Source organism: Hevea brasiliensis, chromosome 5 (assembly GCF_030052815.1).
Source record: "Hevea brasiliensis isolate MT/VB/25A 57/8 chromosome 5, ASM3005281v1, whole genome shotgun sequence".
Lineage (NCBI taxonomy): Eukaryota > Viridiplantae > Streptophyta > Magnoliopsida > Malpighiales > Euphorbiaceae > Hevea > Hevea brasiliensis.
The window spans coordinates 107,018,202-107,040,355 of record NC_079497.1 but is presented as its reverse complement, the minus strand read 5'-3'; the positions used below and the strand labels follow the sequence as shown (position 1 = coordinate 107,040,355).

At 37.0% G+C, this 22,154-nt stretch overlaps 2 protein-coding genes across 3 annotated transcripts; one reads left to right on the top strand and one right to left on the bottom strand.

Annotated features, from left to right (window-relative positions):
- Positions 1-580: 580 nt before the first annotated feature.
- Positions 581-3,011, top strand: LOC110656642 (uncharacterized). 2 transcript variants are annotated; one of them, XM_021813513.2, is made up of 3 exons: positions 581-926; positions 1,492-2,277; positions 2,632-3,011. In XM_021813513.2, the coding sequence occupies exons 2-3, from the start codon at positions 1,641-1,643 to the stop codon at positions 2,835-2,837; spliced, it is 843 nt and encodes a 280-aa protein (XP_021669205.2). In that variant the 5' UTR covers positions 581-926; positions 1,492-1,640; the 3' UTR covers positions 2,838-3,011. The 2 variants fall into 2 exon arrangements, with proteins under 2 accessions (XP_021669205.2, XP_021669207.2); XM_021813515.2 differs by having other exon boundaries at positions 581-1,070.
- Positions 3,012-9,928: 6,917 nt separating this feature from the next.
- On the bottom strand, positions 9,929-18,639 carry LOC110656641 (uncharacterized). Its single transcript, XM_021813511.2, has 8 exons — positions 18,081-18,639; positions 17,184-17,552; positions 16,848-17,107; positions 14,531-14,672; positions 13,974-14,345; positions 13,737-13,868; positions 12,672-12,800; positions 9,929-12,553 (listed from the first exon to the last, which is right to left on the bottom strand). The coding sequence occupies exons 1-8, from the start codon at positions 18,201-18,203 to the stop codon at positions 10,247-10,249; spliced, it is 3,834 nt and encodes a 1,277-aa protein (XP_021669203.2). The 5' UTR covers positions 18,204-18,639; the 3' UTR covers positions 9,929-10,246.
- Between the last annotated feature and the right edge of the window lie 3,515 nt (positions 18,640-22,154).

Below are 22,154 nucleotides of genomic sequence, written 5' to 3'. Positions count from 1 at the left end.
TAATTTATTCTATATGTTAGCTTAATTATTAAATTATTTTTATTTTGTAATCTTTTATAAAATAAAAATAAAAAATTTTCTCTATTTATTATGCTATAAAATTTTCATGTACTAAAATTTATTTTTATTAATATAAATAAATTTACCACTATAAAAATTTTGTTTTAAATATTTCTTTTATCATAAAATACTATTGTTTAAAATCTAAATTTCAAATAAAGATTTTATTTTTTTTTAAATTACATATTAAAATTTAATTAAATTTATTTTAATAATTATTTATAAAATATATTATTATTATTATTATTTATTAATTTATATTTAATAATATACTGATAAATTTTAAACTTTTAATTCTTTATTTTTATCGGTTAAATCAGATTTAAAACTTTGATTATATCATAATGAAAAGCTTTTAGTTATATTTAAATTAAGAATAAAAAATTACCTTCATCATCTTTAAATTGCGGAAGAAAAAAAAAATAATTATAGAAGAAAATTTGAATATTTGTTTTAACTAAACTGTGCGTTTTGATTTTAGGTTTATGGTTACTACTAAAAATCTGCGAGTTGAAAATGGTAAATACGCCGCCGTCTTAGCTTACTGCCACTCTTTCTCAGTTTCTATCTTCTTTCCCTCTCGATTTCTCTGCCTTCGCTGCCTCTACCTCTGCCTCAATTGATTCTCCTCTCCTTGTTCTCTGGCCTCAATTGATCCTTCTCAAGCCCATTATGCTCTTTTGTTCAAATACCAATACGAAGAACCTCAGGCCATCAGCAATCTCTCTCTCGTATTCCAGGCTTCCAGTAGCAGTCCAGCTACCTCAGGCCCTCTGTCTCAATTTTTGCGGCAGCCCAAGTGAATTGGGAAGAGCAGCTGCGTCAACCAAGCTGCTCGGTCCATCTCTCTGCTCTCAGCTCTTTCGGTACAATGTCCACAAAGCTCCTCTCTCTCTCTCTCTCTCTCTCTCTCTCTCTCTCTGTGTTAGGGTTTAGAGATGTGACATCGATTTCTATCAGTTATATGAATTGGTTACTGCCTTCTAATCCCTTTTCGCTTTGTTGAGATGGTAATTGCTAATTTGTTATGGGGTTTCTTGTTAATTGCTATGGTGTTAATTGTAAGCATTAGTCCTGTTTTCAGAATAAAAATCGATCTTCTTGTGGTCATTTTTAAGTCGATGAGACTGTGTTTGCAAATTCTAGAAGAGGAATTGTAAACATGAGCTCTACATTAACTAATGATAAGAAAAATGGAAGGTGATATTTCCATGCCGTTGCTTAGCTATTAGAAAATTGGTTGATGCAACTTGCTTGTTATGAACATTTTATAAATTTCTGAATCTTTGTGTGTTCAATCATTTTGAAGGGATTAGACAATGAAAATTGACATGCTTTGACTGTCTGCATATTTTGCAGTATGAATTAAAGTTTGGATTTTACCTATCATGTAGAAGAAAATAAGCAAAAATGAATATGTGTTTTTGACAGGACTTAAAGACTAAAGGACATGTTCAAACCAGAAGGATCTATGGACAGGATTCATCAGTAACACATTTTTATTCCTCTCATCTTTGAAGTATCATCAGAAGATCAGAAGTGTTCATCTTACACTAGAAATACTTCCATTAGGGAGTATAATGGTTTCTTCTATGAATTCTGTTTTGTTGCCTTCGTCTGTCATCCTTCAGTTGCCGTCCCGCCAGTCCTCACCTCGTCATCAGTTACAACCTCAGTACATTACCACTCGTAGTGTCAGTCATCGTGTTCATTTCATATCTTCTCTTTCTTGCTCATTTCCATCCAATTCACATTGTTGCTTACATGCTGACCAGTCATCAATTGGTGCTATGGTTCCTTCAGATGAGGGACCAGTATCTGTAATAAACTTTGAAGATTTTATAGAAAAAGATTGGTCATTTCTTGATTATGACGAATTAAATCCCAAAGAAGAGCATAAACAAAAGATTGCCCAGATAATTACTGCAGGAAGGATTGAAGAGACTTCAAGGGTTTTGGTTTCAATTGGTTCGGAAGAATTTGTAGATCAGTTGGTTGATACATCACCCTGTAGTCTGTTGCTTGTTGTCCATGATTCACTTTTTATATTGGCTTGCATCAAAGAAAAATATGACAAGATTAAGTGTTGGCAAGGGGAGCTGATACATGTGCCAGAAAAGTGGGCTCCTTTGGATGTTGTATTTCTCTATTTTCTGCCAGCTTTGCCCTTTAAACTTGACCAAGTTTTCAGAATGCTTGCAAAATGTTGCTCACAAGGTAATTGAGAAAGCCACTGATATGCCCATTCTTCTTTTAAATTGATACTCTTTGATATCTCTAAAAATGCCTTATCAGAACTTTAGAGTTTGAAAAAAGTGAAACCTCAAACCTTAGGATATAAAGCTTTGTTTAAACCATTAATATTCCTATATTTTAGGGTGTAAAGTTACCTTCATAAGATTGATGCTGAAGACATGATTATAGTCATTCAGTTGCTTTACTTTGAAATCATAAGTCACTTTTTTCTTTTTATTTGAAAATCTTTTATCAATTATGGTGAGGTTTTGTTGAAGCTTATTTGGCATGGAATTGTTTGTTTGAGGTTTTTATTTCTGCTTATTATTTGTATAGGTGCAAGAGTAGTCATTAGCCATCCCCAAGGGAGAGAAGCATTAGAGCAGCAAAGGAAACAACATCAAGATGTTATAGTATCTGAATTGCCTGATAAGATGACCTTGCAGAAGGTTGCATCTGATAATTCTTTCGAGATGGCTGAATTTGTGGACGAGTCAGGATTGTATCTTGCTGTTTTACAGTTTTCTGGGGCAAAAAATTAGTTTTATTTTATTTTATTTAAATTTTGTTGTGATCTTATATTAAATTGAATAGAATCGAATTGATCAAAAATTTAAATTCATGAAACTGTGTAGCGTACAAATTTTAGCATTTAGCTTTTGTATTGTTCATATTATCTGGTTCTGGAAGAATTCTCATGGCATGCAGTTGGTATATCTTCCTTGAGAGTGTCATATTCTATGTGCGTTCGGTTTGATCATCAGAGGTGAAACCGTGACTCATTCAAAAGACTACTAGATTCTTCCTAACTTCTGGAATATGATACACTTTTTTTTCTTTGATAAACTGGAAACTAATAAACATTGGTAAAACTCTTCCAGAAGTGAACTCAAGTTCCATAGTTCCAGTTCCTTTCTCTTGTAGATATCAAAGAGTGCATCTAACATGCCATTCAGAATATATCTCCTTCATATCTCATCGTCATTGTTCCATTTCCTCCATCAAAACGTTCCAACTTGACAAAATCAGTAGACATTTCCCTCAATGTTGCAAATGCCACTGTTGAAGATGAATAAGCCAGGAAGTCCAAATAATCAAACAAGCAAAGCTTCAAGGGTGAGCACAACCATTCTCCTTCAGGCTATATAGTCAAACAAACTTATGAGTGAGCAACAGGGATATGTAAAGAACCTCTAGGATACAATGAAGTACAGTTATTCCAGTTTTGTAATCGTATTTCGCAAACCAATTAAGACCCTGTGCATTGAGAAGTGCTAAACAGAACCCTCTTATCCCTTTACTATTTTCTGCAGAAAATACAAAGAGAATGATGGTATGGAGAAAAGAAAGGATAATGCAAGGAGATGCTTCTGTATTCTTCATTAACTAGTGCTTTTTATAGACTTAGTGTCGACACCATATTTTGGCCGATCCCCAGAATCAATAAATTTCGAAACCGATCCCCAGCACTAAGTCTCCCTTTGCCAGCCAATTACATTTCCGATCTCTCTTTGCCAGATAACCACATTTCCAATCTCTCCTCACAAGGAATTGAATCAATGCTAAGCCCTCATATCAGTTAAAGCCTTACCAGTCTCTCAAGTCACTCACCGACCTCGCGAACCAATTGTCAAATCTCCTGACCAGTCAATTACATTCCCGATCTCTCTTGTCAAACTAAATTGAACCAACACTAGATCTTTGTGGTCACCAGTCTTATTGCCGATCTCCCTTTTAAAAAAAAAAGTGTGAGAAATAATTATTTGATAAAGTTAAAGTTCCAATCCGGTTTAATGATGATCCCGACCTTAAGTGTTCAAGCCAAATTTCCAATTTTAATCAAGTCCCGTTTAGCGTTGGTTCCCTACCGATCTCATGCTTATTGTGTTTTCCGATCTCCCACACTTAGATTAATAATCACTTTTAGTTGTTTCAATATACTCAGACAATCAAGTGCTTAAGTAATTTAGAGATTTTCCGATCATATCTATTCACTGAACAAAAGGGAATTTCATTTCATATTAAAACTTGTACAAGTCATTCGGCTGGAGGATCGCCCCCAGCCTGATCTACATTTTGCTCACTTCCTCTCTCACCCTCAGCCTCTTCCTCGCTTTCCTCTTCGTCTTGGGGAGCCAGGTCGACCATCCAGGAGAAGTCCTCCTCGGGATAACGCTTCTTGAGCTCGGCCAAGAGATCCCTGTGAGCACTCACATAAGCACCGGCCTCCCGTGTCATCGCCTCTTCTTCTTTTGCTCTGAGCTCCTCAGTAAGGCGAGCAACTTCACCGGCTCGGAGCGCCTGAACTTCTTCAAGAGCATGATCTCGCTCGGCCAGAACATGAGCTTGCTCGGCCAGCTTATCCTCATAGAACTTCATTCGCCCCTCAATTTGTGATATGTAGTTCTGAGCGGATGACAGTTGGGATCGGAGGGAAGCCGCTTCATGACCCATCCTCTCGACCTCTTTACCCAGGCGATGAGCCTTCTCCCCGACAATGTGCTGGTTCACCAAACACTCCACATTCAGGCTCATAGATCGAGTCAGGATGTCGTCAAGGTTGTCCGGGGACAGCCTGTCCCGATCCTCCCGAAGGCAGATGGAGGACCCCAATACCTTAGCAAAACCTGGGTTTTCCCGAACAGTCCGGTTCTTCTCCAACGAGTGGATCAGAACTTGAGTGCCTCGAGAAAGGGGCCTTACAGGAGGTTGAGAAGGACCTCCTTCCGCACTCGAAGCGACTGGAGGAGGTGGAGGCGGCTCTTCTTGGAGAGGGGGAGATCGGACCACTTCTATGACCGGCAGTCCCGAGGGTTGAGACGAGCCTCCTTGCATTTCCCTGGGCTCATGCCTGGGTGTCTACATTTCCTCAGCCCGCTTCATCTCCCGTACTTTCCAAGAGATCTCTCTCTTCTGCTTTCGGCTCTCCTTGGAAGCTTCGCCGCTTGTCATACCTGCACAAAGAAGAGGTCAGTGAGATCGCTAAGGTCCAAAGATCTGAGATATAAAAAATACTGATGCCGAGGTCAGAGAGTTTAAGCCCCCAATTTTCGCCCGTGATCAACTCTATTGTCCAGTGATGCAGTTCGGCAGTCACTGCATCCAAACAAGAGAACTTCTCTCTGCCCGCCTGTTCTTTCAGCTCCATCACCATCAGGCCTTCTTCCCTATTCAATGTGAGGCGCTTCGGAATTAAAGGACCTTGGTATAGCCAGCTACGAGGGAAACCCTCAAAGCCGTTCGGAATTTTGCTCCTTAGAATGAAGAAGCGATTCTTCCAATTCTTCAGGGAGGAGGGCAGATCGGTGAAAAGCCCGCAATGCGGCTTCGCCTGGAAGAACCAATACTCGTCGTCCTTTCGACGAGTTAATCTATGAAGTTCGGCGAATACCTTAGCTGTAGGACGGAATCCCTTAGCTCGGCAAAGGCCTCTAAAGGCTACTAGGATCCGCCATGAGTTCGAGTGAACTTGGGCTATACACATTTGATGAAATTTTAAGACTTTCTTGAAGAAGTCATCAAGAGGGAACCGCAGCCCGGCTTTTAGTTGCTCTTCGTATACTATAATCATGTCGTTCTCCTCGAAGAAGTGATCAGCTCGGAGATCGCCGTGACACCGGATAAGTTCGTATGAATCAGGCTCAATGTTGTACTCCTGGCTGAACGACTGCAGGTCGGTTTCTTGCAAGATTGATGGCAGCTCGTCCATAGGAAGGTTCTCTCTCCCTGAAGAAGGTACGCGCCTTGATGGTGCTGCTTGCCCCCGAGCTGGAATAGAGACCCTAGGAGGTTCAGGTCGCACGCTTGGTCCAACCACCTCCACTTCATCAGATGACCACGAGATCTGAACGGAAGGGGGGCTTGCCACTCTCTGACCCTCGGCGCCGCTCATTTTCAAAGGAAATAGAAATTTTAAACTAAAAGAAAGATCAAAACCCTTACCGGAGTCTGATCGGTGTCGGAAGAACTTGAGAAAATGAGAGAATTTTGAAGTTGCTCGCGAGAAGGCTGAAAATGACATAAGGGGCAACTGGCTAACCCTTCCCCTATTTATACCCGTCCGAGCATTAAATGCTCACGGCGTCCCAGGCGGTGCATCGGTTAGTGAGATCTGCCAGCTTTTTCTGATACGTCTCACGAATATTTCAGAAATTCCATAAAGAGATCGGCTAACTAGAGATCGGCAGATTAAGATAAATATTTTGAATTGCAGGTCGGTTAAGGGTCATTTAAATTAAGAGTCAGTTCGGGTAAATACTTCAGAGATCGGAAAATAATCAATGCAACAATAATAAGATGATAATTGACAAAATAAAATTTTTATTTCCAAAAGATCGGATTACATTATTTGGGCGATCTCTAGGGATCGGATTATATTAAAAGTCGGACTACATCATTTCGACGATCTCTAGAGATCGGATTACATTGAAAGTAAAATTACATCATTTGGGCGATCTCTAGAGACCGGTGGAACATCCTATCTAAAAGGCCTATGTCAAAGCCTAGTCTCGTGGCTGAGTCAAAAGATGTGTTTGACCAGGAGATCGGCTGTTGACATCGGATAGATGTACAGCTTAGATGGGGGGACTATGACTCTCATGAGAATGAGAGAGGTCGTCATCAAAGTTACCGCTCGAAACCGAGCCGCTGTCGGAACACCCAGTGTGGTGAGGAGCCAGATGAACGCCAAGGAGCAGTCACCGGTGTTAAGGGGAATATTAGCAGTCTTCTCGCCCGAAATCAGTTCGCCATTTGTATCGATCGAACAATTCGAGATCAATGAGATCGAAGTCCTCGATCCAGGTCGGTAAGTTAGTCCGGTTCTCCCACTATCATTGAATGAGGTTATCATAATTCTCCGATCACCGGGATCGTAAATTTTCAGTCGGAGAATAAAGAGGTCCATCGGAAAAGCATCAAAAGCCACAATCATGGCCGGAACTACTGCCGGAACAGCTAGAACAGGAAAGTAAGGAGAAAAAAAAAGAGGAAAATCGAATGAGGAAGGTTTTTTCCTTTCAGGGGTATATATAGAGGAAGATCAAGCATTTATTGCTAAGCAGAAAACGAAGCGGACGCTTCGGGAATCGAGGGAAATTAATGCTTTGACCGGACCGGACCTGATTAAGGGGAGGACCGGAATGATAGAGATTGGAAGAGGGGAGGCCGGTATGAAAGATCGGAAAAGGAGCATATTAAGAAGATCGGAAGGCAAGGAGAATAAGACAAATCCCAATAACTGTCGTCAGAATCAGAACTGAGGTAGTTAAAGCGTTGCAGACGAGATCTCCACCGCATGCCTGAGAATCGCCCACAATGCTGACAGGTGCCAGAGTATGTCATGACAGTCCTGTACATCACAATCTCCACCGTTGATCTCACTTGCAAGGACGAGCCCAGAGCCTTTGGATCAAAGAAAAAGACGACAAGACCGGCGCCTTTTATTCCCAGCCCTCGGATTGCCCTGGACAGGAAAATTTGGGACCGTCAGATTAGAAGAGAAAAAGGACAAATGTCCTGAAAAAGATCTTAGACGTTCATCTTGATTCTCTTTAATTCCCAACCACGAGATTGTGTCCTTCGAAATCCTGACCCTCCATCTCCCTCAAAATAGATCTTGACCCTTCAGGGGGAGCACCCGGTTCCTATAAATACCTGCATGAAAAACTGTTGAAGGACGAAAAAACACGAAAAAAAATATAAAAGAGGTGGTAACTATAGTGGAAGAACTCTGAAACTTAATTCAGTTCGTTACTCTGCTATTTAGAGCTTTCATAAGAAAGACTTTTGAAACTAGTTTTCTAAAGTATTTTCTTACAAGGGGATTTGTGAATACTGAAACTCCATTTTCAGGCGGTTCATCATCCTGTGACATTCTCGCTTTCTAGCTTTGTTATCTTTATTTTCACCCCCGTTGTTCAAGCTCTATTTCATCCAAACTCGGTTATTATTTTTTTAACCTGACTGATTTTTAGCAAAGTATCCTTCATTTCACGGTGAACCTTAGTCATCAGGCTATCAGCTCGCAGTCCTATCACGTCTTGTGATTTTGCAGTTGGTTCAATAGATTCGGCTCCCCACAGGTAAGTGTTTATATCGCTGCTTTATCAAGTGCTCGTTTTATTTTACGCATTTCCTTTGCTTTTACGTTTGTAATTTTCACTAAGTCTACATTACGCGAAAAAGGTTATTCCCGAGTTCATTTCTTTGTTAGTCAGTCCGTTTTTGCTATTCCTTGTTACCTCTAAATGCAAAAGTTCTAGCCCCGAGTAGCATGTAAGTAGTTGGATAAACTGTAGGTAACTGTATCTTAAGCATTTCTTGAAAATAATAAAAGGTCTGAACAATAAGTCAGGAAAATAGTAAAGTTGAATCACTAGACTAACACAGAAGGCAATTGGGTAAAACGCCATAAGGCGGAACAAAACCGAATATCAGCTAAATAAACGAAATAGATCGGGTATCGCCTGTCAAAAGGTATCGGTAAGGCGACCACATAGGAGGTTGATAAAGTTCGGTTTGGTATCCCCTATCTAATCCCGAGGTGACGAAGAGTTTAAAAGAATCTTCTTTCTGGTCCTCGGTATCTTTGAAGGTCAGAACCCTTAGCCTTAGGCTCCCACGATATGTAAGACTTCAAGAGGTCGGAAAAGCCTTTATCCGACTCCCATTCAAGTAAAAGAGATTGGAGGAGAGTTCTTATCCGATTCTCAGCTCAAAATTTTAATAAATATTTAAAGGAGATCGGAAGAGAGTTCTTATCCGATTCTCAATCCAAAATTTTAATAAATATTTAAAGGAGATCAGAGGAGAGTTCTTATTCGATTCTCAATCCAAAATTTTAATAAATATTTAAAAGAGATCGGAGGAGAGTTCTTATCCGATTCTCAATTCGAAATTCTAATAAATATTTAAAAGAGATTGGAGGAGAGTTCTTATCCGATTCTTAATCCAAAATTTTAAATACTTAAAAAGAGATCGGAGGAGGGTTCTTATCCGATCTCCACTCAGAATTTTAATAATTATTTAATAGAGATCGGAGGAGGGTTCTTATCTGATTCTCAAACCAAATTTTAACCTGTACGCAAAATAATCCCAAAAATAAAAACGATACACGACGTCAATTCACTAAGGTTGTCTCATTTACTTGTGTATCTGGGTATTCCAAATTAGTGAAAAATCAAACATTCCTTTTATCTAAAGGACTAACATTCCATTCGATCCCCCCTAACTATCGATTTTAATTTATAAAGAGCGTAAAGTTAAATCTGCTTACCCACATTAAGGGACGAGGTGGGGTGCCTAACACCTTCCCCACCCGTTTACGGACCCCGAACCTAGAATCTCTGCATTGGAAGTGGTTGCATTTTAATTTGCCTTTCTCGAAATGGTTTCCTTTGATTTCCCTCAAAATCAAAGTGGCGACTCCTCACTCTTTCCACTTCGGTGAGTGCTCGTCCAGGCGACCGCAAAACACCTTGCGACACTTAGTAAATTTCTGTTTTAAACAAACATGATCAGGCAGTTATAGAGTCAAAACTCCAACTGTCAGAAACTGCCAATGTTCAAACTTTTAGACAGAAGAGTCCAAAATTAAATGTCTTCCATTCCAACACCAAGGAGAAGAAAAATCTCATACCAACAAATGCTTCATTAATACAAAGACATTAAAAAAGGTAGAACTGACCTCATACAGAAAAACTCAAGCATTATACCACTCTTCCAACCTCTCTCTCTCTCTCTCTCTCTCTCTCTCTCTACATTGAAAATTAAAAAAAAAAAATGAGACAAATTTGTTATCAATCAACTGAAGAAACTATAGCTAAATTGCAATTTCTCAGAGGAAGAAGATTATTGCGTACTAGCTTCAAAGTACTCAAACTTCCAATAGCAAATAAGAAGATAAGGACTGCACTCCCAAACAGCCACCTCACACCTTCTCATTAATATATTAGAAGAACGAAAATCTTATTCCATTGCTTGCTGCAAACAAATTGTATTCTTCCATAGTAGCCTCTTTCTTATTGCAAGCAGGATCATTTTCAACTTGATCCGCTGAAACTTTAGAAGAAAGATCTCCAACAATTCCATCTTCTGAAGGCACATAATCTGGTTTACATCCTGTTGAGAGAGCTACAGGCCCACCAAAATGGAACAAGGAAAAACTGGTGTTACTGACAAGTGATTTGGCAGAATTATCCACTTTTCCACCTTCTCCACTTGGCAGCACTTCTGTTGGACGTGATCCAGCTGATGCCACCTTCTCTGTCTTAGCTTCTTTGAGAGCTTCCTGCTCCATGCACATCTTCCTTTGCTCCTCTGAGTTCAAGCCATTTGTTTTGCCAACTGGCTGATAAACTGGCACCGGACCAGGATTAAAAATGGGAGTTGCCAAATGCTGCACAGGACTATACTGCATACATAACCGTGAGTTTCCATTTAAACCATAGCTAAGAGGGCCAGCATATAGATAGTGGTTAGTGTGGGGAAAGGGCATGAATCCATTAGGCGGAACAGCTGGCCAACCAACTGGATTTTGATGGTAGTAATTCAGTGAAGGAGCTTGAAAGACTGGAAATTGTAAATTTTGGTTTTGCATAGATGGAAACATGCCTTGATGTTGAGAACCAATAGCAACAGTTGGTATTCCATTATCAGTATTTTGCACAGTTTTTGTTGGCAGATTTCCCAAAGCATTCGTTCTCAGACCATCCGGTGGAAGCCCAAACAATTCCCTGCCTCCAAATTGACCGCCTCCATTCGCACTTCGATTGTTGTCTGTGGTCACCTCATGAGAATTGGAGAAACCATTTTGACATAGTGAGGTTTCTTTTCCTTCTGATTGTTGACTACTATCTTCTGAATCTGATGTGGATGAGGATTCAAGATTTCCATGGTTCGAAGAGGCTGTATTGCTATCTCCCTCACTAAGGCATGATGAACAGTTATCAGAATTTGAAGTGCTACCTATGCTAGGATCAGAAATCCCACTCAAGACAGAGTTCTTTGCAAGACATGAACCAATTTCCTCATAAGGAGTTTCTGTTGAGTAGCAAGGTTCCTTCACTACCACATTGTGTCCATTCTGGCAGCCTTTATTTATACTGAAGTTAGAGTTTCCTGATTCCTCCATGTTATTCTCCTCATTATCAATTTCACTAAAATTTCCAGTAACTTCACTATAACACTTGTCACCAGGAAAAAACTTGAATATGTTACTATCAGGTTCTAATTCTTCAACCTTGAAAGCAGATGACCTCAAGGTAACATCACAGTCTGAGTTGCTCCGAGCATACTTTTTGTGTGATTCCATAGGCTCCCAAACTTTCTTAGAATGAAGCAAATCTCTGCTAGAAGAATTCTTCATTGTGACGATTTTGCTTTTGGGTCTTACACAACCTTCACGCATGTAATCTAGTTGCCCATACTTGTTCCCACGATAAAATTGCTTGGACATATCCAGCGTAGATTCTGACTTACCAACAGACTTGCTATCTCGGCCAATTCTTACTGCAGAAACATGTGATTCAACCTTCACCCTGTATTCATTTTTTTGGTGACAGCTGCAAGAATGGAAGTCATATCTGTCATTCATCCTGTTGTTAAGACAATGAAACTTCTCATTAAACTTATGGCCACAATTTCGACCATTGGACTTCTGTCCATTTATCCTTGACTGCCTATTCAATCCATTGACACCCCTTGGAGGAGTCTCAAAATTGTCACTGTAAGGTCTCGACTCAGATCTATTAACTGTAGCCCCATTTTCTGAAACAACTGCAAGTTGGCGTCTATCAGACCACTTCAAAGAGGGATCAAGTGGAACTTCTTTCCGAAATTTCAATATCCGACGAGAAAATTTTGATTGTTCAATCATAAAAGAGTCTTTCAAATTAGTGACTTCTCCATCAGGACTACCACAGGAGTTGTTTAGCATTGCGGAAATGGCATACCCATTTGAGAATTGTTCTTGAATAATAGGAGATCCAGGCCTGGACGGAGAAATGTCACCAGTTTCACTAACTAAATCCCTACAGCTGACAGCATTATTAGGTTCCTCATCAACACTTGCTGATGTTTCATCCTTTGAAACTTCAAGACAATCATTTGATTCGGAGCACCTCTTTTCTTTATCCCTTTCCTTCCCTTTTAACCTCTCCTTTCTTCGAAGCTTTTTCTCTCTTTCTTTTGTTCTTCTTCTCTCCTTGCGTTCTTCTTCATCACGCTTTTCCTTTTCCTCTTCTTCAAGAAGTTTCATCTGTGGGGAAGAATGGCAATTGTTTCATATATTTCTTCTAAAAAAGGAAAATCAATACTCCCCCAGTTTTGATTTACAACTCATTTGAAATCTTATCCTAAATCACATGTAGTAATACCTGCTTTTCCAATGTGATAATTTCTTTGCATGCAACATGAACACGCTCTTCCAGCAGTTTTAATGCAAGGCAAACAAAGATACTGTGTGCATTTTGGCGGGCAGTTCCTTCTCTGAAAGCCTTTTCAACCTGAAAAATGTATCAAATGGAATAAGTTGTGGAAATTGAAAATTCAAATATACAGAAACACAGCTGCATTTTCTTGTACACATTGCAACAGAATCTACACCATGGTGATACCTATTCATCATCTTCTAGCAAATCCAGATGAGTGAAGATTTTGTTGCACCAATGATCTATTTATACTGAGGGCAATGACAAGGGCGACAGAGAAAAGGGGTGGGGGGAGATTATCCGAAAAAATGGCTGAGTTTTTCCTGAAATCAGATTTATTTAATAGATAACCAGTTTTTATTGTCAAGGCCAGAAGGAATGCAGATATTAGAGTGCAGTTAACAAAAAGAGATCACCTGACAAATCAATTTATTATATAGTCGGCTAAAAGAATGGCCCTATTACATGCCTAAGCTTATAATTAAAACACCCCACCAACCCACCCCCCAACAAGGCCAGATTTAAAAAGGACCTATAGATTGCACAACCTTTCAATCACATTCCTTCAGTAATTCCATCTATGTCATTGCAAGAACTCTCTCTTTGACCTTGCCCCAAAACACTCATATGGAGAATTTACATCCTGCATGTTTCATTCATTGACTCTGCATTCCTCTTGCTGAACTTACAGTGCAAATATTTATATGCAACTCAACGATCAAGACAGCAATTACAGGCTCAATGCCAATTATTATTTCTTTCTCTGTAATTGGAAAAGCAACTTAAGGCTACACAACTGTTAATAATATTCCTTTCCATTAATATTTTTAACTGGTACCTCTTTCCCTCGTGCAAACTACCACATACTCTCCCAATGATAGAAGGCATCATATGCACATTTTGGATTCAAAAGCTCCATACTGGAAATGACAGCTCTAAATAACTTATCATTCACTTCTTAACAAACAATCACAAAGAAAAGCCAGCATATTGCAAAACTATGAAACATGCCTGTTCCTTGAAAATAACAGTTGCAGCATCTAGAAGAAATTCTCGAGCAAGTTCAGGACTCTTCGCATGCTTTTGGGGACGGGAGCATTCTCCATCCAGCTCATTTCCATCCCTGTCCATGGAATCATCATCCTAGATGCAGAAAACATAAAGATTAAAATTAACTACAATGTAAAAAGAATTATTTCAGAAAAATATTTGACTCAGGAAAAATAGGTATAAATAAACCTGAACTACCTCGTCTTCCTCAGCCTCTTCGGCATGTTCAAAAAACCTTCTGATGCTTTCCCCTCTAGTAATTGTAACAAAACCATCACCTACAATTAGCCTGCAATGCACACATTGTTGACCCCTTAATGCATGAGCCTTTACAGATAGCTCAGTACAGCGGCCATCTAGTTTCCAAGCCCTCAAGGTGATAAAACATGCTGTTAAACCTCCAAGATCTAGGCCATGAACTTGAACACTTCCATTCATGCCTACGTTTTCAAATTCTAGAATGTCAGATTTTCCTTCTCCTGTTCCAACAGCCCATTCAAAGTGATGATATGATCCGACAGTATCAGCAAAAGTTTGGTGCCAATCAGCCAGGATTGTGTCATCAGACACCTGAGGAAATGGTAGAAAAAATATGTATCATGTCAATCATATATGCAATGAATTTTCATCAAATCGTAATTAATATATGAGCTAGTAATAAAACCAATAACATGATTGGCACTTCTCTGGTGACACTTATATCTTCACTCTTCAGCACCACAAAACCACACAGATTTAGAAAATAAAAGCAGCACCTCATACTGGAAAGCTGTGTCTGCAACACAAAACCAACTGGTGCAGCGAGGTTCTCGCCGCATGCGCTTGAGCTCCTTTAGCTCCTTGAACTCACGAATAACATTCCTTCTACAATCTCTACAAAATCTTTTGCTGTCAAACCTGTGGCAAGAAGACACATTTTATTGAAGAAAAGAAGTTAGAATTGAACACCAAATCCTGAAAGGAAAAAAACATGCAGCATGAGAACTATCAGTACATAAATAGGAAATAAAGAAAAAGCCGCTTTAACCAGTAGCATATATATTTGCCAAACCTTCATAAAAAAATTTTAGGAGTAATATATTATAGTTAAAGCTTTTGGCTTTTATTTTTTTCAAAAGAAAACGCACAAATTATCAACCAGAACGCAAAGTTGTAGAAAAAGGAAATCACAAAAGGACTAGCTATTGAGCACAATTAACTGAATTTTTTTTTTCATAGCAATACTTCCTCAATAGATTTCTTCAATCTTCAAACAAGAATAGCCTCATGAATGACAAAGCATAGGATGAATAACTTTAACAACCATAACAGTGTAATAAGGATTCAATGACGAAACCTGGTTTGGGTGCACAAAACTAGGAAAGCAAATCTTAACACTGGGCCATGTGTATTCTATCTTACTCTCCTTGAATTTCCCCTTGTCCCAACTCCCCTTTTTGAATTCCACAACTTAAATGCAAAATACTACGTGTATTACTAGCACATCAAAATAAATATCTAACCAGGCCCTTGTTATAACATCTGTTCACCTTCTAAAATTATCTAATTCCATCATGTCTGCCCAATATATGGGGCATCATCACAACATTTTTTTCCCATTATTTTTCCAACTTTTTAGCATGATAGTTTTACAAGGTTGTAATTCTTTAACCAGAATCCAGCTCAACATGAGGCTCACTTTAACAACCACCATAACAGCTAAAACTACAATAATGATAATAAAGACAGTGCTAATTGATATAATATAGGCTAACTTGATGAATGAATCCCATACATGTTTCTCTTCCCTAAAGATCACTGGAAGACCTAACTACCTAGTGAAATAAAAAAGCAGTACAATTTCTTCGCCAAAGTTCTCACACTAGTCTACGGAATGCAATCATTCCACTTTCTTCAATTTCAACATTTGGAATGACATTTAGTTCTCCCTGATCACTATCTGTGGAAAGGAAAGGGTAAAATTTAAGTCCATTACTCTTCTGAAGTTTCTATCTTTTCTTTTCTGTTTTCCCTTTTTCCTTTTTAACTAAGCCAAAGTGGCCTCAATCCATTTGAATTATAGACTAATTTACATGGAAGGATATAATCCACCACAAACCACATGTAATCATGGGTCAGGGGAATATAACCTAAGTCACCTTATATTCCCAAAGCAAAAACATTAATTAGTTGACATAATATTATATGCAATTGGAAGGAAGCGAGTATCAATCCTTTTTCTTTTCTTTTCTTTTCTTCTTCCTTTTTTCTTTTTTTTTTTTGAATTAGACAAAGAGACTAGTGCTTTATGATTCATCAAGTCATGTTGTGTCGTAATGGCCTATTCAGTGCACCCTCAGAACCTGAGTGCAAATGTTTATCTTACAACTCTCCTCCAATAAAGAAAATTGGCAGTCTAATCCTTCAATCTTCTCCCACAATTATTATATCATGTCTTGAAAATAGCCTTCAAAAGACATAATCTTATGACGGATGACCGTCCGCTACCCATTAGGGTATTGCAATTTCTTAGTTATTCCAGCCATCTAGCTCTGTTTCTTAATGCTTCAATACCACATTTGTGGTGCAGAAAGGCTAAGATATCACCAAGAAAGAAACTGTAAAAACTACCAGGCCAATGTCACATAGCTTTCCATCCTTTTAGTTCAATGTGAAACATGTAGTCACTAACTTCCTAACAGCATGCTGTCCAGATGTTTCTGTTTTATAGAGGTTATCTATCAGGGAGGTTGCTAGGATCAAATAAGTAATAACTATATGGCATTCGAAGACATGAAATAGAAGATTTCAGCAATTCTCAAAAGAAGACGGCACATATCTGCATTCTCTACACACCATACTGAAAATTTTAAGTCTTTCATGCTGTCAAATTACATTTTAGTTTCTTCTTTTCCAATGTCACCACAATGACCATCTCCAGTGCCAGTAATTACCTTTAAGCTCCAATAAATGCAGATTGGCCAACTAGCTTTGAGTTCTCATTTTCTATTCCACCAATTTCAAAATGAATGATGTATGTAAGGAATAAGCAATTGGCTATGCAATTGGCTAAATGCACACATTCAAACACACCTGTACATGAGCCTCTCAATAAAATCCTCTTCCTTCATCCTTAAAAGAGACTGTCGAGTCTCTTCTCCAAGTGCTGACCAGAAGTCCACTAATGTGTCACAAGAAAGCCTCGCAGTATGTAGAGCACATGTTTCTCTTGTTCCATGTCCTCTACCATAGCTTGCCATTGCTTGGCTTATCCAACCCCGACCTCCTCCACCACAGGCATCAGGATAGAGCAATTCCCTTTCCCGTTCCCTTGCTCTTGCACTGTCAAAGACCTGATTTCAAGCAGAAATGAGCCACTAAAACAGAAGAGAGAAAAGTGTGAGACAATAAAATTGAATCAGCACTCACATTTTGTAGACCCTTAAGGGACTTCGAATACAAATAACAATTCAACAGTGTCAAAGAGCCATCACGTGTAGTGGTCAGACACCCCCAGGGATGGACCGATGGATCTTGAATTTCATCTTGGCACCCATTCATCATATTTGGTTCTCCATCACTTTGATTTTCTGAGGCTGATGTTCTATTGCAAGAAAGGTGGCCCCCTACCCCTTCTTGCTGCAAAGACTTGCCATACATAACAATCTGCAAGAAACCTTCGAGTAATAAACCATTGCATCTAGAACAATACATGTTCTTACGAGCTTGCTCAAACAGGGTTTGCTTGTCAATCCGCAGAAGCTTCTGTCTAGCTTGTGGTGACAGCTCACTCCAGAACTATGAAGTACATAAAATTTTGTTACTGACTGATCACAACTCACTAATTTAAAACAGTCCTGAAAATTCTCATGGACAAATTGCTCTAACTTGTAAATGCATACTCCTGGACAGGCAGTTTATTCACCAAAATGTTCGTGCATAATGGAGAGAATCAGCTTTCGTTTTTAATGGAAAAAAAAAATGAACTGCAACAATTCATTGGCAGACTTTTGTAATTGTAACAGCCCCAGAATCATAATCTCTAATATCAATTGAACAGCATATGTAAAAACATAAACAAGGTATTACAGTGGATCTGGTGAACGTAACACTAATAATCCAAACACAAAGAGATGCTAAATAACACCCAAACATCAAGAACAACCCAACAAATAAAACCATCACTGATTAATTTGAGAAGCAAGATCCAATCTGTACCCATATAAACCAAAGATAAAAATAAAAGCTCGCCACAAGTTAGATAGAAAACAGTAATCCAATTCAATCCCAACATATATATAGACACAAAAAGAAATAATCTAGGACCTTCTGGACCTGATTGTAGTTAACATCGTCACGGTGCTTTGACCAGAATCCATTGGCTGAAAGCGAGTAAACGCCCGATGATGCATTACTGAATTGCTCATTTCTCTGCGCTATTCCTGGCATCTTATTTTTTGTGTAAAATTTTTCGTTAGAAAAAGAAAAGAATTACACTAGCATAGATTCATCCATCATCTAATCTTCCAGTTCTACAGCCTCATTTCTAGCAAAAAACGGATCCACAAAACGATCGATTCAATTGAATCAGAGAAATAAAAATTGTGATTCAATTTGAACAAAAATGGATTCATTAACAATACATGGATCGATGACTTATGGGCTTATAAGTATATATGAGATCGAATTGGAGGGAAAGAAAAAGAAAGGTGTTGGATTGGATCGAAGGAGAGATGAGCGAATTGGGGTTTTTGGATGACGAAGATGAGATTTGGTGCTGTGTTCTCTCTTTTATATATATGGAGAAAAGGAGAGAGAGAGAGAGAGAGAGAGAGAGAGAGAGAGAGAGAGAGAATTTTGAGGCCTTGGAGAGGAGGCTAATGGAGTTGGCAATGAAAATTTGTTGTATAGAGGAGAGTTTTGGGTGACAGTCCAGCAGACGGTTAAAATGAAGCTCTTCCATTACATGTTTAACGGTTTGGATTACCATTATTTTATTATTATTATTATTATTATTATTATTATTATTATTATTATTATGTGAGTGAGATATAGGCAATATTTTTTAGTCAATTATGTAGAATAATCCATGTTCAATTCATTTTTATAAATTAATATCATTATAAAAACTGAAAAACAATTTCCTAAATAGCAAAGCCTATGTTTAGTATAATGAAATCAAAGATGTAAATTATTTTATTATTTTGTTTGACAATGTATAGAAAAAATAATGTAATAAAATTTATATTTTAAGTAATCGCAGTGTTTATTATATTAAAAAAATAAATATAATTATAATTATTTATTTTAATTTATTTCATTTACCTTTAACAATACTTCGTTTCTATTATCATTTGGCTATTATTATTATTACCATCATCATTTAAGCATTATTATTATCACCACTAGTATCATCCCCATCTAGCTATCACTTAGCCATCATCAGCTAATAACAACCACTGTCGCCATTATTAATATCATTCTATTGTCACCGCTACCACTAATATTATTACTATTGTCATCATTACCGCCATTTGACCATCTCTACCACCATAACTCAATCGCTGTCGCCACTTGACCACCACTGATACTAGCGCCACACTTAGACACTACTGTTAACACCACAACTATAACCTGATCACTAATAATTATCATCACCACTATCAATATCATTCTATTATCGCCACTATCACTAATACTACTACTACTACTATTATCATTACCACTACTTGACTATCGCTACTATTATTGCTCAATTGCTATCACCAGCCGATCACCATCGATACCAACACCACACTTAGACACTATTGCCAAAACCACCACTATAACTTGATCACTAATAATTGTCGTCATTATCATTTATTATTAATACTATAAATAAATTAAACATTGAAATAATATTTATCATTATATGACATTATTTACATTTCTATTTTATAACTAAATATAGAAATATAATGATACATTATATCATTTATTTTATTATATAATTAATTATATTACATAGTCATACCAAATATAATCCAAATTCATAAAAGGAAAATGAATGCTAATTTGGTTAAACATTTTTAAATACTACTTAAAATTGTTGGTGAAATCATTGCATTTAAGCCCTTGTCAGTAATTTATTATTCTTTTAGGTAAATATTTGTTAGGGATTTTTGAATCTTGATAAAAGAATGAGCACATTTTGTGATTTTGGTAGAGCAATAGTGACGACACAATGTTTGCATTGTACAATTACGGCGACGGATAGGTTTTAAGGAGTGCGTGTCGTTTTGCCATTTTGGTAGCCCACCGCAGCATGTGTGCTTCCATTCAATACTCAATGCTGTTGATTTTTTTTTTATTTGGGATAATTTTGAAAAGATAATATATATTTTAATACATTATTATTTAAAGATAAAATTTTTATAGTTATTAAATTAATATCTTATAATTTAATATTATTATACGATTTTTACAACCATTTTTCTTGATAAATAATTTGTAAATTTCATTGTAATTCCTCTTAGTAATGTACTGTAATTCGAAATGGAGAATATTCATGATATAGTACTACCTCAAGGTCCGAACCGATTTCTTTTGGAACGGACACATTATGACTAAGGGGGTGTTTGGTTTACCTGTTGGATTCAGTTGATAGCTGATAGACACCCAAACAGGTAAAATGTGGTGTTTAGCAAGTTTAAAAATTGAATTTGAGTGATGGGCAATCGATATGATACCAATCAATTGCGGTTTGTATCGACTCTATTTTTAGAGTTATTTCTCATCGGTGATAAATGATCTGATTTTATTTTTTATTTTGATCATATTATCCTTTTTTATTTAACTTGAAAATTAATATTATTAATATTTTTATTTTTTTATTTATAATTTTAATATTTTAATTAATGTATTTCAATTTTGTTAAAATATTTTTTATTAATAATATAAAATATAAAATATTTATTTATATCCAAAAACTTAAAATTAATTATAAATTTTTCTATTAACAATAATAATTATTTTATTATTTTATCTATATTTTTTAAATTATTTAATTATCTTAAAAAAATAATTATTTTCTTATTTCAATAATAAAATAAATGATATAATATAAAAGATTAATAATTATATATTTATTTAAATAATATAATATATTATTTAATAATTATATATTTAATTTAATAATAAAATAAATAATATAATGTAATAAATTTATAATTTTATATTTATTTAAATAATAAAATAAATTATATGATATATACCCTTATTAGTCATTTCACATATTAACAGCAACAGCTAAATATAATTTTACCAAACACTTAATATAAAACAGCTATCATCAGCTATCAGTTATCAGCTATCAGCTAACAGTAACAGCTATCAGTTGTATTCAACAGTTAATCCAAACAGGCCCTAACCCAGTTTAGTGGAGATTAGACCCAGTAGGAAGACAAGCGGAGCACTGGCAACCTGATGTCTACCTATAATTATCAAATCCAAGTATAGGGAGATCGGTTAAATCATCCGCACATAGTATAGCCAAACTAATCAAGATGGATGTAACATCCTCACTTCAGCTAGTCCGTACAGTCTACTGTTTCGGTGATCAATGTCAGTCCGGGTAGCTAGAATGTTTGAAATTTTAAATAGACTAGAGCAAGGAGTTATAAAGAAACTAAATAATGCTCATAACAATCAAGGAAAATTTATAGAAATGAAATACACTAAGGTTAAACGAGCCGAAACACCGGGGATGAGTAACCTGAAAGGGAAGTGACGGTGAAGGCCGTTAGCCACCCTAGACCCGGGGAAAAAATTTTAAAATAATTACTGGGACTCCAAAGAAAGGTCATTGAGGTTCTTATGGCATTAGAATGCCAAAAAAATACTTAGAAAAATTTTTCTATCGGTACACACAATTTTGGCTCGTTAAGCCAAACGGAGGGCATTTTGATCATTTCGTCTTCAAAGATGATTTTTTACTAACTTGTCCAGTTAAATAAATAATTTCTATGACATAAAATATGAATAAATATTGTTAAAAATTTAATTGAAATTAAATAGATAAGAAAAGGAGAGAAAATGAAAGAAAATGGAATTATGACATCATAATGATGTCACTAAAATTCTCCCAACCAATCCAATATTGACACATGGCATAAGTTTATTTAAAAGAGACTTAATGGGCTGAAAAATGAAAAAAAAAAATCATAACTCTCTCTCCACTCTTCTTCTTGCCGTCACACATACCCTTCATGGCCACTATGAGCAAGCTTTTGAAAGCTTGATTTCCCTAACTTTTACCCAACTAAATTCTATATTCCCAACACAAAAAAGTGTTCTTACATCTTAGAGAGCCTTTTGGGAGCAAAAAGAAAAGAAAAAGAAGAACCCTAGCAAGTTGGAAAT